The 14,766-nt window shown below is 42.8% G+C and overlaps 1 protein-coding gene across 5 annotated transcripts in view; it reads right to left on the bottom strand.

The window, feature by feature from the left end:
* Positions 1 to 344: 344 nt before the first annotated feature.
* ZNF280C (zinc finger protein 280C) overlaps positions 345 to 14,766 on the bottom strand; it is an 80,762-nt gene continuing 66,340 nt past the window's right edge. The window contains exons 21-24 of one of the 5 annotated variants that reach the window (XR_012026521.1): positions 13,178 to 13,323; positions 4,363 to 4,435; positions 1,091 to 2,635; positions 345 to 603 (exon numbers count right to left, since the gene is read on the bottom strand). Coding sequence is in view for 1 of the 5 variants with exons in the window: in XM_072817089.1 (XP_072673190.1) it covers positions 13,194 to 13,323 (130 nt within the window). In the remaining 4 variants the exon portion in view is untranslated. Of the gene's footprint in view, positions 2,636 to 4,362; positions 4,436 to 13,176; positions 13,324 to 14,766 lie in introns of all 5 variants that reach the window. The other 4 variants (XR_012026520.1, XR_012026522.1, XR_012026519.1 and 1 more) reach the window with 4 other exon arrangements.

The raw sequence follows: 14,766 nt of genomic DNA, 5'->3' as shown, positions 1-14,766 counted from the left end.
AAATAAAAAGTATAGGTTGCCCAAGGGGCCCAGTTGCTTGCAAAGTAGCGAAATCCTGCTTCCCATGTTTCATCATGCAGTCTCTGACACCCGGAGTGGTCTTTTCTTCCTACTCTTTCTTGAAGAGGGCAGGGCTCAAGTCAACAATCTATTATGCCCCCAGATCCCAGGTGCTAGGGAGGAAACATAGCAAGAGGAGGATTTGCTCCCTATGTTCAAAGAAGTGGAAACAATGTACGCACTGAAACTACTTGCAAGCAAAAATTAGACAACAACATCATCACGTTGGAGGCTGTGCTGTGGGAATTGAGAGTGTTATGTACTGGACATCAGGGAGGAGCCGCTGAAAAATAACTGACTTTATTTTGTGTGTTGAATAAAATGTTACATTTGGATTGGTAAAGTGAGGGGAATGGGCCAAGTAGGGAGGCTGGAATGACCTTGGGAGTTGAGTGAAAGGACTAGAGCTGAGCAGCCCTAGTGGGGAGCTGAGGTTGGGGACGCTGACACAAGAGGCTGGATGGTTTGTTGCTCTTTGAGTCAGTGGGAGTTTCTGGTGGCTCTCCAGCAGGAGTCCTGCAGGTATTTTTTAAATGTCTGTTCCTATGGATGTGAAAGCCCCCTGTCTGATTGTTAAAGTCACTAAGAGCGGCTATAAAGACGTAGCTACAATAGCCCCAGATAGATTTGTTTCGGGGTGCTCCTTAAGGCAGTTCTCCTGTCAGGAGCCCAGGGAAAGAGGGTCCCAGGCAGACAGCCCTGAGCACCTTCCTCTGGTAAGTGAATGTCCCCTGTCCTCCCCGCCACCCCAGCGAGAGATAATACATAGCAGATGCACTTCCCACCCAAACAAGTAGCCTGACTGGTCCTGCCTAGTTGTCCCTACAACCCTCTTCATCCAGAACTGGCTAACTCCCCATCACCTCCCCATCCTACCCTTCACTTGACTTCAGGCCAAGTCCCAGCCCCCAGTCTGGTTTTCATTACTTGGCTTCTGCCTGGATCTGTCTTTGGAGCCTGACTACTATCTCAGTTAGGGCTATGTTTTCTTACTGGTTGTCCCCACCAATGCTCCGCCCCTGAATCTCACCTGAGGGCCTGGGCACCTGTTGTCTGATGGTGAGCTGCCTGCTGAAACCCCTGCTGCTATGCTTCTTCCCAACAGAAAAACCTTGGGCCTTGTCTCAGACTTCATGCTGACTCCTTACCCAGGACAGGACCTGCTGTTGTGGTGTCTTTTGGCTCTTGACCTGGCTGCAGGGCTAGGCCATCTCACAGTGGCCGCAGGTACACTGGTCCATTCTAATGGGTACATTTCAGTCCAAGTTCTGGTCTTGGTCAGGAAACTTCTCTGCTGTAACAAGGTCAAGAGAACAACATTCCAGGTCTTCTAATCAGGATTGCCTCTTCTAGACCCAAATTGCCTCTGATACCTTTTAGGCATTCAACAAACATTTACTGAGCATCTACTAGGAGCCACTGTGCTAAGTCCTGGGGATATGCAGGTGAACAATATAAAATACTGCTCTCATAAAGGAGATAGACATTAAACAAGAAACGAGATGCATAATGAGAGAATTTGAGAGTAATAAGGACTCTGAGGGCCATAAAACAGGGTAAATGGATAGAAAGTGAGGGAGGTGGGGGAGGGCAACATATTAGATAAAGTGAACACAGAAGGTTCCCCTGAGGAGATAACGTTTGAGTGGAGACCTGAATGAAGAAGAGCAACCAGGGATGAGGTCAGAAAGGACCACAAACAGAGGAAACAGCAAATGCCAAGGCCCTGAGATGTAAGTGAGGTCAGTGCATCTGAAGAACAGAGAGGAGGCTAGTGAGAGCAAGGAGGAAAATAACGGGGTGAGGCTGAGAAGTAGGTAAGGCCAGGCCTTTTGGGTTGGGATTTTATTTAAGCACAGTGGGAAGCCAGAAGAAGGTTTTAGCATCATCTAGACTCAGTAACCTTTGGAAAGATTCAGCAAGCTTGCTGACCAGCAAGAGGGAAAACTCTTCTACTTTTCATAGCTCCTCTGAGAGGAACAAACAGTCTTCCTGGATGATTCCTGAGTGTGGACCTCATGGCTGTCATTTCCATGCTAGCTGGTCCCCATCTTAAAAACCAGACTCTCAACTTCCCCAAGTCTGTCATCTTTTGGTCCTGCCAAGACTCTGGTAATTTTGCTGTGACTAGCAGGCACTCACCAGTCCTCTGAGCCTCACCTTTGTGATCCTGTCCTTTCCTGCAGTAATAACACTGCTTTCCCTCAGGTGCCTGGGAATAGTCAAGAAGTCTTGGAATCCTGAGAATTTCTGGGTCCCACTCTCCCAGCCCTAGAACTTTCTGCTGGCATCAGCAGGGTGGCACAGTGGCACTCAGCCCTCCATCAGATTGAGCAAAAGGATTTGGGAATGGGCTGTTCCCAGAATGCAACCAGAGGAAGGGGACTCAGGAGGCCAGAGAACCATGATACTCTTGTTGCTGTGAGGGTGGTGAGGAGCAGGGAATATAAAGTGAAGTGAGGTGCCTCCAGGCCTCTCATTCAGCCTCACTATGTGTCTGGAGTGATCCGAGATGGCCAGTATGTCTCCTCTACAGCTCCTCTTCACTTTTCGGACTATGCCCTTGAGTCTTCACCTGTTTAAGAGATAGGACCCAGAGAAATAACTAACATTTGAATGCCTGTTACATGCCGGGCCCTTGCTAAAACACTACATTCCTTTACTAGCTCACTTAATGCTCCCTCAACCCTAGGAAGTGGGGATGATTTCCATTTTACATATATGAATATAGATGTGCTGACAGATTTAGTGACTTGTCCAATATAGTACATGGTGAGGCAAGATCTTTTATACTTCAAGTCTAGGCTCCTTCGATGATATTATATGACTTTTCTAGCTAGTTCCAAGCTCCAGAACCCTTGCAGGGATTGCAGGTTCACTCCAGCCAGTCCCCCTGACCCATAAGGGTTTGGCAAGCAGGTCATTATCCAGGAGTCCAGAATGGGAACATTCCTCCTTGAATGGGCTGCCCTTGACCAGGTCTCTGCAAGATGCCCAAGTGGTTGACAAAATTGTCAGTTCTGAGCCAAAGGAGTCCCAAGATATCCCTGCTGTGGACAATAGCTGAGAACCACAAAGACAGCTGGATTTTGCTGCTCAGCCTTTGGGGCTGTAGAATATTGTCACTTCCCCTCCCCCCAGAACTAGCCACCCTCTAGTGTCTGTACATTTTCTCAGGCCTCCAGATTCAGTCTGATGACCTGCTCTGGCGAAGCTCAATGAGGCTGAGAACTATATTAGCAGGATCCTTCAGCCAGAAAGCCCAAGACCAGATGCTGCTCTGAGCACCACCACCTATAGCAGTACCTGGGAGGGATACCCAGCCCAGAGGAGCTGGAGCAGCCCACCCCTCGAGTGAAACTACTCCAGCCCATCCTGAGTGCAGGGTGGGGATGGAGGGTGTAGAAATATGCTGAGAGCTCTCTGGATAGCAGGGCTCAGCTTTTCTAGCCACTATGAGTGGCAGATGCAGAAGAGGTAAATGATTATCCTCTTGTAATACCTGAGGGGACAGTCACTGTCTTAACTTATAGGCTCTCCTCCACTCACCATCCCTCATTCTCCTCACTGGGAGAGGCTTTGCTTCCTCTGGAAGGGCTGGCCTAGGCTCCACTGGTTTCAAATCTTGTCTTGACTCCAAGTCCCTTTAAATATCCAGGACCCTAACAACTGGCACTGGGGCAGCAGGACTCAGATAGCAGGCCCAGAAATTCCCCTAGATTAGTGGCTCCTAAACACTGGCTCATAACCAACCACATGAAATCAGTTGGCAACCTGTTAGAGTACAGATTCCTGGGACACTAGCCCCAGACACTCTGATCTACCAGATCTGGGGGCAGGGCTCAGGAATTTGTATTTTTAAAATGTCCATGGTTGATTCTCACATGTCTCCAGGTCTCTTCTCTCTGGCAAGTTTTCTCTCTGTGTGTGGGTAGGTGGGTGTCCCCAGGCTTTCTGATCAACTCTCAAATCAGAAACTACCTTTCCCAAGCCAGAGCTTCAAAACTCTGGTGAGGCAGATCCTTTCAGGATCCTCTTAGGATAGATGAAAATATTCAGTCATACCAAATGTCCTCAGGATGTTTGTCTGAAATTACTAGGCAAGAGCCTTTTCACTCTGAGACAACTGAAGAACTAATCCGAGTATAAACACCTCTATGCTGTGAGGACCACTCAATGCAAGACACAGATCTTGCACAGATCAAATAGAGATTTGCACGTCTGCTGTGTGCCCTCTGCTGGTTAAAATTAGTGAAGTTTGGAAAGTGTTTACCAGTAGGAGTTTTTCTGACTGGTACTGACCATTTCCTGGGTTGGAAGCCCGTACAGAAGGAGCTAATCCTGGTCCAAGTCTGGGCACTTAGACACCTGAAACCAGAAGGGTTACTAATTTAAAAAAATAGCTTTATTGAGATATAATTAATATATAAAAGCTGAACTTGTTTATACAGTTTGATGAGTTTGGATATAGGCATATACCCATAAGATCATGACCACAATCAAGATAATAAACATATCCATCACCTCCAAAAGTTTGTGTCCTGTGTGTGTGTGTGTGGTAAGAACACCTAAAATTTGTTAAGAAGGGAGATCTCATGTTAAGTGTTACTTTTAGAAGCTACCTCTACCAAATCACTGGGGCTCATCTCTCCTAAGGGAAATCTGTGGACCCTGGTAGGAACTACTAGCAGCATCAAGGAGGAAGAGGAGACATTGAGAAGCACCTCACCTTCCCAGGGAAATAGATTATGAGGCTGGGTAGGTAAGGAGCCCTGAGAATCTTAGGAGGTACCATCGTGGGCACAAGAATATTCCTCTACGCCAGTTGAAATAGACTGAGAAATGGATCTCATGACCTGAGCTGACTCTAGTTGATACTTAGTCCCTTCCCTGGTGATAAAGTAAGTATTAGGACCCTTTGCATTTGATCTTAAAGTACTGGAGGAAGCATCAGGTAAAAGCATGGGTAAGAAATCTGACCGACCTGATCCTTACCCACCAATCCCAGGCGGAAATCCCAATGTTTTGGGATAAAGAGGATGCATCCCAGATATTGTGATTTTGCCTATCCTTCTACGGAGATCATTATGTGGGAAGAATATCAGATCTGGCCTAGTTTCCAACCTCTATTCCTCCAACTGAAATAATGGCAATTAAAAAAAATATTTTTATTCATTTATTCATGAAAGACAGAGACAGACAGACAGACAGACACAGGCAGAGGGAGAAGCAGGCTCCAATGCAGGGAGCCCGATGTGGGACTTGATCCTGGGACTCCAGGATCATGCCCTGGGCCGAAGGCAGGCACTAAACCGCTAAGCCACCCAGGGATCCCCAATAATGGCAATTATTAATGGCAACCGACATTGTTTACTATGCACTAAGTACTCTGATATGTTTAACATGGACTATAATGTGTAATCCTCACAATAACCTCTGAGGTACGGAATGGTCAAAGTAGCTTGCCCAGGGTCACAATGCTGCCCAGTATTAGAGCAAGGTTTGACTAAGATCTAGCTGCAGAGCTAGAGTCATGATGCTAATCTCTCTTATTCTTCTCTATTTCTCTTAAGCTTGAGAGGAGGAGGATGTGCTCCTGGCCCTGGGACTAAGAGCTCTACTCTTGCTGCATTTAGGACTAAGTGGTAGATGAGGTGGGAGTTGATGCTAGATGCCAGGTCTTGAATAGGTTTAATCACCATTAGCTCAGCTCAGGTACAGGCCCAGAACTTGGGGGCAGGGACAAACTAGGCAATTGAGGATCCAACTGTCCTTCTAGGAAGGGAGGGCCAGAGAGGGAGATGGAAAGTCTAGGAATGGTCTGGCTCTAACAAACGGAACAGTTTTCAAAAGAGGTATTTTATTTTATTTAAAGATTTTATTTATTTATTCATGAGGGATGAGGAGAGAGAGAGAGAGAGAGAGAGAGAGAGAGAGAGAGGCAGAGGGAGAAGCAGGCTCCATGCAGGGAGCTGGATGTGGGACTCAATCCTGGGACTCCAGGATCACGCCCTGGGCCGAAGGCAGGCACTAACGCACTAAACCACTTAGGCATCCCATCAAAAGAGGTATTTTATTTTATTTTTTATTTTTTTCAAAAGAGGTATTTTAAAGAGCTTCTTGCACCATTTGAGATGGGAAGACATGACCTCTAAGATTCTTTCCAGTTTTCCATTCCTATTAACAAACAATGTGATCATGCATTAGCTTTTTTTTCAATGTCCTTATGTATTTTCCACCACCTATGAAGATAATGCAGTTTTAGGCCTCCTAATAAGGTTTCTTTTCTATAGATCCGAAGTCACTTTTGAAATTGCCCATAACTTTCTTTTTTTTTTTTTTTTTTGCCCCTAACTTTCATTAATGAAAATGCTCAGATTGTATGAAAACCGGGGCAGGGAGGATAATGTTTCTTTTTTTCTTAAGATTTTATTTATTCATGAGAGACACGGAGAGGCAGAGACACAGGCAGAGGGAGAAGCAGGCTCCATGCAGGGAGCCCGACGTGGGACTCAATCCCGAGACTCCAGGATCACGCAACGAGCCAAAAGCAGGCGCCAAACCACTGAGCCACCCAGGGATCCTGAGGATAATGTTTCTGTAATGTGAACAAGTCAGGACATCCTGATACTATTTTCAGAATTACAAGTTAACTCAGTTTGCTCATCTGTAAAACGGGATTGAAAATCATCTTTACAAGACTTTTTTAAAGATTTAACTAAGATAACACATGGAAAATGTAGTTCATGGAAAAAAGTTTGTATATTATACTTATTCAATTCCTCTGATATAAAGAGCACTGGGAAGAAATGAAAATGGAAGACCACTCAGATTTTTCCTGATTATTCGGTTTTGAAAATAAAGCTGCATTGAATATATTCTTCTTTTAAATTATTCATAACTGAAGTAATTTGACCACAAAGCCACTTGAAAGTCACCAAAAGGGCAGCCCTGGTGGCTGGGAGGTTTAGCGCCGCCTTCAGCCCAGGGCAAGATCCTGGAGACACGGGATCGAGTCCCACGTCAGGCTCCCTGCGTGGAGCTTGCTTCTCCCTCTGCCTGTGTCTCTGCCTCTCTCTCTTTCTCCCCTCTGTGTGTTCTAGTGAATAAATAAATAAAATCTTAAAAAAAAGAAAGTCACCAAAAGAACTAAATAAACTTTTAAAATCACTTCACATTGTGGTCTTTAGGACATCCGATTTATTCCATAAGAGACAATTGGTTAAACAGCCTAGTTTTCTAAGCTTGAGGTATTTACTGATTCACTCAAGAATTCTTATTCTCCAGGGGTGCCTGGGTGTCTCAGTCGGTTGGGTGTCCGACTCTTGGTTCCAGCTCAGGTCATGATCTCGGGGTTGTGAGATTGAGCCTGACATCAGGCTCGATCCCAGGATCCCAGGATCACCATCTGAGCTGAAGGCAGACACTCAACCATCGAGCCACTCGGGCGCCCCCAATTAATTAAAAAAAAAAAAAGGAATTCTTATGCTCTGAGGCTCTCAAGACTTGCTAGATAGAATTATCCTATTCTCACCATTTTATCAAGAAACTTGTACAACTTAAAATGTTCCTTCTATGTTATAATTAATCTAGTCAGGTTACATCTACTGAAGATGGAGAAGGAGGAAGGAGATAAGGTGCAAGTGGAACAATTACAAGACTGAGTAACAATATCCTTAACCTCTGAAAAAAGGGAACTTCTTTATCATTTTAAAAAAGATGGGATCCCTGGGTGGCGCAGCGGTTTGGCGCCTGCCTTTGGCCCAGGGCGCGATCCTGGAGACCCCGGATCGAATCCCACGTCAGGCTCCCGGTGCATGGAGCCTGCTTCTCCCTCTGCCTATGTCTCTGCCTCTCTCTCTCTCTCTATGTGACTATCATAAATAAATAAAAAAAAAAATTAAAAAAAAAAAAAAAAAAAAAAAAAAAAAAAAGAAAGGCTGGGATGCCTGGGTAGCTCAGTGGTTGAGCATCTGCCTTCGGCTCAGGGTGTGATCCTGGGGTCCCAGATTCCAGTCCCACATCAGGCTCCGTGTGGGGAGCCTGCTTCTCCTTCTGCTTATGTCTCTGCCTGTCTCTCATGAATAAATAAATAAATTTTTAAAAAGGCCACTTTACTGCTGGTGTTTACAATTAAGCTTTTCCACAGAATCAATAGTATTGAATAAGTAGCCAAGATTCCTGGAAATGGTAATAATTACTAAAAAGCCTCCTGCAAGGAAAGGACTCTCTAAGTGCAAAAGACAAATTTTCCTCCAAAGCAGATTGGATTCTATACTAATTTTCAACAAGACAGTGCTGTTTCATAGCCTATGGACAGAACTACACTCATTTCCAAAGTTAAAGAATTATACCACATGTAATTGAAGCTCTGTGGTGGAACATCATCCACCCAGCAGTTCTGAGGAATGTATGTATTGCAAGACCTGGGAACTGGAATACAAAGTTACAGATAACCACAGGGCTGATGGACTGCCACTAAAACTGTCAAGGAGAAGATTCCACTGAGGAGTAGCTTCCAGGGTCTCCTCTGAGCAATGGTAATAGTAGTAACAGCAACGAAAGCAATAACAGCAATAGCAGTTGCAGGAAAAGCACTAACATGAGTGGTAGTAGTGGGAGAAGCATTTGTTGAATGCCTTTTTGTCAAGCCAGTGCCAAATCTTACACACGCACTCACTCACTCTACTTGTTACAGCAAATTTATGAGGAAACTGTCATTACATACCTTTCACTGATGAGAAAGCTGAGGCTTGAGGTAGTTTATTTGAGGCTACACAACTGGCTAGACACAAAACCAGGATGTAAACCTAGGACTGTCTTATTTCAAGGCTTAACTCCATGTATACCATCATGTATCACAGTGGTATGGATAAATAGGTATTTTTCAGCATGAAGGATTAAAAACAGTAGAAGAGATACACCTTAGCTTCTGAGTTTGTTGATGACAGCAAGCTTTTCCAGGTGGTCTAATAGCAAAGTGACAGGAGTGAGGCTGCTGATCTCAAAATGAGAGAAGTGAGGGGAGTTTGAGTGTGAGGTGAACCATGGTGTGGTCAAGGGTATAATTTAGGGAAAGTATAATTTAGGGAAAATACCTTAATACTATTTAAAAAGGCAGTTTGGATTCAACCTAGGAGCATTCATAGACATTCCATATATATAGAAGTCTGGTGAGCTTGAGACACTAAAAATCTAATGGCATGCTGAATTTTAGTACTATGTGTTCCACCAATGACTTTCAAGAAAGACACACTGGGTTAGGTAAAGAAAATTACCAAAAATGATTGTAGGAAGGTCATAATGAAAAACAGGGTGGGGGCACCTGGGTGGTTCTGTTAAGCATCTTTTTTTTTTTTTTAAAGATTTTACTTATTTATTCATAAGAGACAGAGACAGAAAGGCAGAGACATAGGCAGAGGGAGAGGGAGAAGCAGGCTCCCTGCGGGGAGTCTGATGTGGGCTTCAATCCCAGGACCCCAGCATCACAACCTGAGCCAAAGGCAGATCCTCAACCACTGAGCAACACAGGTTCCCCAAGCATCTGACTCTTGATTTCAGCTCGGGTCATGAGACTGAGCTCCAGCACAGTTTCCAAACTCAGTAGGGAGTGTGCTTGGGATCCCCTCTCCCATGTCCCTCTCCCCACTGTTGCACATATTCTCTATAAATTAAATAAATGAATTAATAAATAAAAGAAAAATTAGGTGAAGTTTAGAAGTTTATTCTATCTGAATAAAATGAAAACAAAAATAAAATCAGGAAGGGTGGTAATAAGCTAACAACAATGGTAACAACGGTGATTTATATTCTTGTGTGCCAACCACTGTTCCAAGTGCTATACACATGTATGTAGTCACTTAATTCCCTTAGCCTTATGAGTTTGTACTGTCGTTTGCAGTTTACAAATGAAGAAACTGAGGCACAGAGCTCAAAGTCACACATATTTAGTTATTGGTAGGGTAGGAACTCCATCTACCCAGGCAGTCTGCTGCAGAGCCTGGTTTCCTAGCCACTGCAACACACTGCCCCTTTTAAGGTACAGGGAGGGTTTACTCTGGAGTTGGGTATTGAAACTCATAATCTTAGTATCAAGGAAGATCTCTTGAAGTGTATAAGCAGGAAGTAAACTTTACAGTGGAAGAAACTCCTTAATATATAATAATAGGCTGAAAATAGTAATGGTTTCAAGAAAAGTAGGCAAGTAGATTGATAAGCTAAGCATATTAAGTTATGGAGAGAAGCTAGACATTATTACGGTAAGAGTCTGAAGCTTCTGGAGTTTGAATTTTTTTTTAATTTTTATTTATTTATGATAGTCACACAGAGAGAGAGAGAGAGAGAGGCAGAGACACAGGCAGAGGGAGAAGCAGGCTCCATGCACCGGGAGCCCAATGTGGGATTCGATCCCGGGTCTCCAGGATCACGCCCTGGGCCAAAGACAGGCGCTAAACCGCTGTGCCACCCAGGGATCCCAGCTTCTGGAGTTTGAAATGATGTAAAATGACGATCCCCTTCAACACAAATTACTGGTCTGTTCCATTAATGTATTTCTTAGAATTTTTAAAAAGATTTTTTTTTTAATTTTATTTATTTATGATAGTCACAGACAGAGAGAGAGAGGCGCAGAGACAGGCAGAGGGAGAAGCAGGCTCCATGCAGGGAGCCCGACATGGGACTAGATCTCGGGTCTCCAGGATCGTGCCCTGGACTGAAGACAGCGCTAAACTGCTGAGCCACCTGGGCTGCCCTATTTCTTAGATTTTATAAACATCATAAGGAGCATACAATTTTCTCCTGATATAATTTCTAAGACTATGAAAATGGATATTGCTAGTCTTCAGTTACATCTGCCACCTTACAAATGATTCACGAACATGAATGAAATGTCTAGAAGTTCATCTTAGTCAATCCCTTCATTCAACTATTTTTTTTCAATTCAGAAAATCTGACAATAATTAATCTAGGTTAGTATTCTCCACACTGTATCTTATGAAGATTAATATTTAGAAGTTATTAAGTGTGTGTGTGTGTGTGTGAGTGAAATTCCAAGGTCCAATAAGTGCTTACTAAATTCTTCTAGAGAAGCACAGACACATGTAGCATGAACAATCCCATATTAAACTATGCAAATGTAACCCAGTATTTCCTACATTTATTTGACCATGGTACCTTTAGGTTATAAACCACTCATAAATTATGGATATTCATTCCAGATCTAGATACTTTCTTTTGGACAAGTGGAAGAGTGTTACTTTTACAAGATCCCATGTAGGAAGTTAACTATGCCTAGGAGTAATCGGGGTATTTCAATCTCAATGTTGAAAGACTTTCTGTTTATGCTATTGGGGATGGTGGTAGGTGGCATTCTGAACTCACTTCCTCCTAAGAACAATTTGTAAGTGATGTTTAGATATAACCAAATTAGCATCACAGAATCCAAGAGCTCTAGAACAACTTAGTGCCCACTTGTACAAATAGGGCGTCCGAGATCAAGGACACTGTCACTCCCCCAGCATTCATCTCACATTACCAGCCACTCCTCAGTCTCCTCTGCTGATTCCCTCTCATCTCTCTAACCTCTTACTGTTGGAATGCCCTGGAGCTCAGTCTGTGGACCTTGTCCTTTCTCTATCCCTGTTCTATTCCTTGGTGATCTCATAGTCTTGTGACTCTTTAATAAATTTAAAGGTTACTGACAGCTTGGACCTCTCCTCTAAACTCCAAACTCACACATCAGGATGTCTATGAAATCCCCTCCTAGGTTATATTAGGCATCTCAAATGCAAACCTGTCCCAAATCAAAGTCCTCATCTTCCTTCCCAAATCTACTCTTCCTTCAGTCTTCTCTATTCTCCATTTCAGTTAATCATTTATACCTCAATAATCTTTCCAGTTGCTTGGGCTAATGACTGCGCTGTCCTCCACAGCACCTTTTCTCTCATACTTCATCTCCAAACCATCAAATTCTGTTGGCTCAACTTTCAGGATATACCCTCACTTGAGCCACTTATCACTTACACTCTCACCATCCTAATGAAACCTCTATTATCTCCCAACTGGATTATTAAACAGCTTCCTAGCTCATCTCCCTGATTCTGTCCTTGGTCCCTTGTGGCTTAGTCTCAAGACAGCAGCTAGGGTGACCCTGTTAAGACTGTAATAAAGAATTTTTGTGGGGGTGCCTGGTGGCTCAGTTGATTAAGCATCTGACTCTTGATCTCAGGGTCCTGAGTTCAAGTCCTGCACTGGGGTCCACAATAGGTATGAAGCCTACTTAAAAAAAAGAATTTTTGTTTTTCATTGAGATAGAAAAGACTTCTCCATTCAGAATCCACTTACGGCTTCCTATCTCTGAATGAAAGCCAAGCCCTTATAATTGTCTAGAAGGCCCTTTACTACGTGGTCCACATCACCTGCAGGCCCCATCTCCTACTACACACTCCCCTGTCCAGCCCCACTCCACTGTAGCCCCATCAGTCTTGTTGCTGTCCCTTGAGCTAGGTATGATCCTACTTCAGGACTTGTTCTTTCTACCTTTCATCATTATGTTAGCTGATTTTTATTAGGTTAGTTTAAAAATATTTCCTTCATCATCCTAATTTGCTAAGCTTAAGGTTTTTTTTTTTTGTAGAGGTGAGGTTCACATACCTTACAATCAAAATTTAAAAAGTCAACCATCTTAAAGTGAACAATTCAGTGGAATTTAGTACACTCACAATGTCATATAACCATCTTTATGTAGTTTCTAAACATTTTATGAACATGCATATATGAGTATCTGAGTCCCTGGCTTTATTCTTTTGGATATATATTTGGGAGCAGAATTGCTGGGTCATATGGTAATTCTGTTTTAACTTTTTGATGAACTGCTGAACTGTTTTCCACAGTTGTTGAACCATTTTACATTCCCATCAGCAATGTGTGAGGGTTCTAGTTTTCCCTTCAGGACTTTTTGCATTTGCTATTCTCTCTCTGGAATGCTCTTTCAATAGATAATCCAGTGGCCCACTTCCTCACTTCCTTCAGGTCTTTACTCAATGTCTTCTTCTCACAGAGGACTAACATGACTACCAAATTTAAAATGGCAGCCTCCCAACCCCAGCCCATACTTACCATCCTCCTTGCCCACTTTATTTTTCTCCATAGCATTGATCATCATCTAACATACTACTTAATTTTCTTATTTTTTTATCGTCTTGTCTTCCACCACTGAAATGTAAGCTCCACCAGGGAAGAGATTTCAGTCTGCTTTTCCAGCACCTAGAATAGTGTTAGGCACATAGTAAGTGCTCAATAAATATTTGCTGAACAAGTAAGTGAGGCCCAAAGAGATGTTTTGGCAGTTTGACAAAAAAGAGCAAGAGACTAAGTCTCTGTAGTTCAGAGGTTATTTTTCTAAGAATGGTGATGGATTAAAACTGAGCCAATAACACCTTTATTCAGCAGTAACCTTTTAAAAAGCACACATACAAGAGATGGCTATTTCTGAATCAAATGAAAGAACTATTTAGAAGAGCCTGAGGGTAATGGGATCAAAATGTCAAGCTAAAACTCATTTATACCAATTAAAATTCAACTAACTGCCTATAAGCAAGTGTTTAGTGTTTGAAATGTTTTATTCAAATAAAGTAAAAGAAATGGTGCTATAGGGACATAGAACTTTAAGAGTATTATACTTTATGTTGAAACCACAAAGAAGTTATATCTGGACAAAAGTTTAAAACTTAGTATAATTAATCAGTGCTGAATTTTTCACTTGAGAATGGTTACGATGGCAAAGTTTATGTTATGTATTTTCTTTTTTTAAAAGATTATTTATTTATTCATGAGAGACAGACAGAGAGAGAGAGAGAGAGAGAGAGAGAGAGAGAAAGGCAGAGACACAGGCAGAGGGAGAAGCAGGCTCCATGCAGGGAGCCCGACGCGGGACTCGATCCCATGTCTCCAGGATCAGGCCCTGGGCTGAAGGCGGCACTAAACCGCTGAGCCACCCGGGCTTCCCCTGTTATGTATTTTCATCACAATTTTTGAAAAGTAAAAAAAAAGTGGATAGAAAGATGGTGGATGGAAAAACATTCTGGGGTCAGGTATGGAAATAAAGACTTGAATATTGTTAAGTCTACTATTAAGAAACAGGTACTAGTAGAAACACTACTAAGAAACAACACTTTTGGAAATTTTGGAAAATCATTTACAGTCTGGAAAATTAAAACTAATGGATTCAACTTTTTTGAATTACAAGAAGTAGACTACGTAACAGTTGGTCATTGGAACTGGTTTTAATATGTTTCTGCTATAGGCTGAATGTTTGAACTCATATGTTGAAAACTAATCTCCAATATGATGGTATTAGGAGGTGTGGCTTTTGGGAGATAACTGCACCATGAGGGTGGAGCCCTCATGAATGGGATTAGTATCCTTGTACATGAGACCCCAGAAGAACTCTCACCCCTTCTGCCAGGAGGATATAGCAATATCCTTCTACGAATGAGGAAGTGGGTCCTCATTAGACACTGAATCTGCCAGTGCCTTGATCATGGACTTCCCAGCCTCCAGAACTGTGAGAAATAAATTTCTGTTGTTCATAAGATACCTAGTCTGTGACACTCTGTTATAGCAGCCCAAAGGGACTAAGGCCATTTCAAAGTACAATTATAAGTACAAGATACAAGAAGTTTTCATGTTAAGATGAAAAAAAAAAAA

Source organism: Canis lupus, chromosome X (assembly GCF_048164855.1).
Source record: "Canis lupus baileyi chromosome X, mCanLup2.hap1, whole genome shotgun sequence".
NCBI lineage: Eukaryota > Metazoa > Chordata > Mammalia > Carnivora > Canidae > Canis > Canis lupus.
The sequence above is the reverse complement of the archived record's forward strand: the minus strand, read 5'-3'. Positions and strand labels throughout refer to the sequence as shown.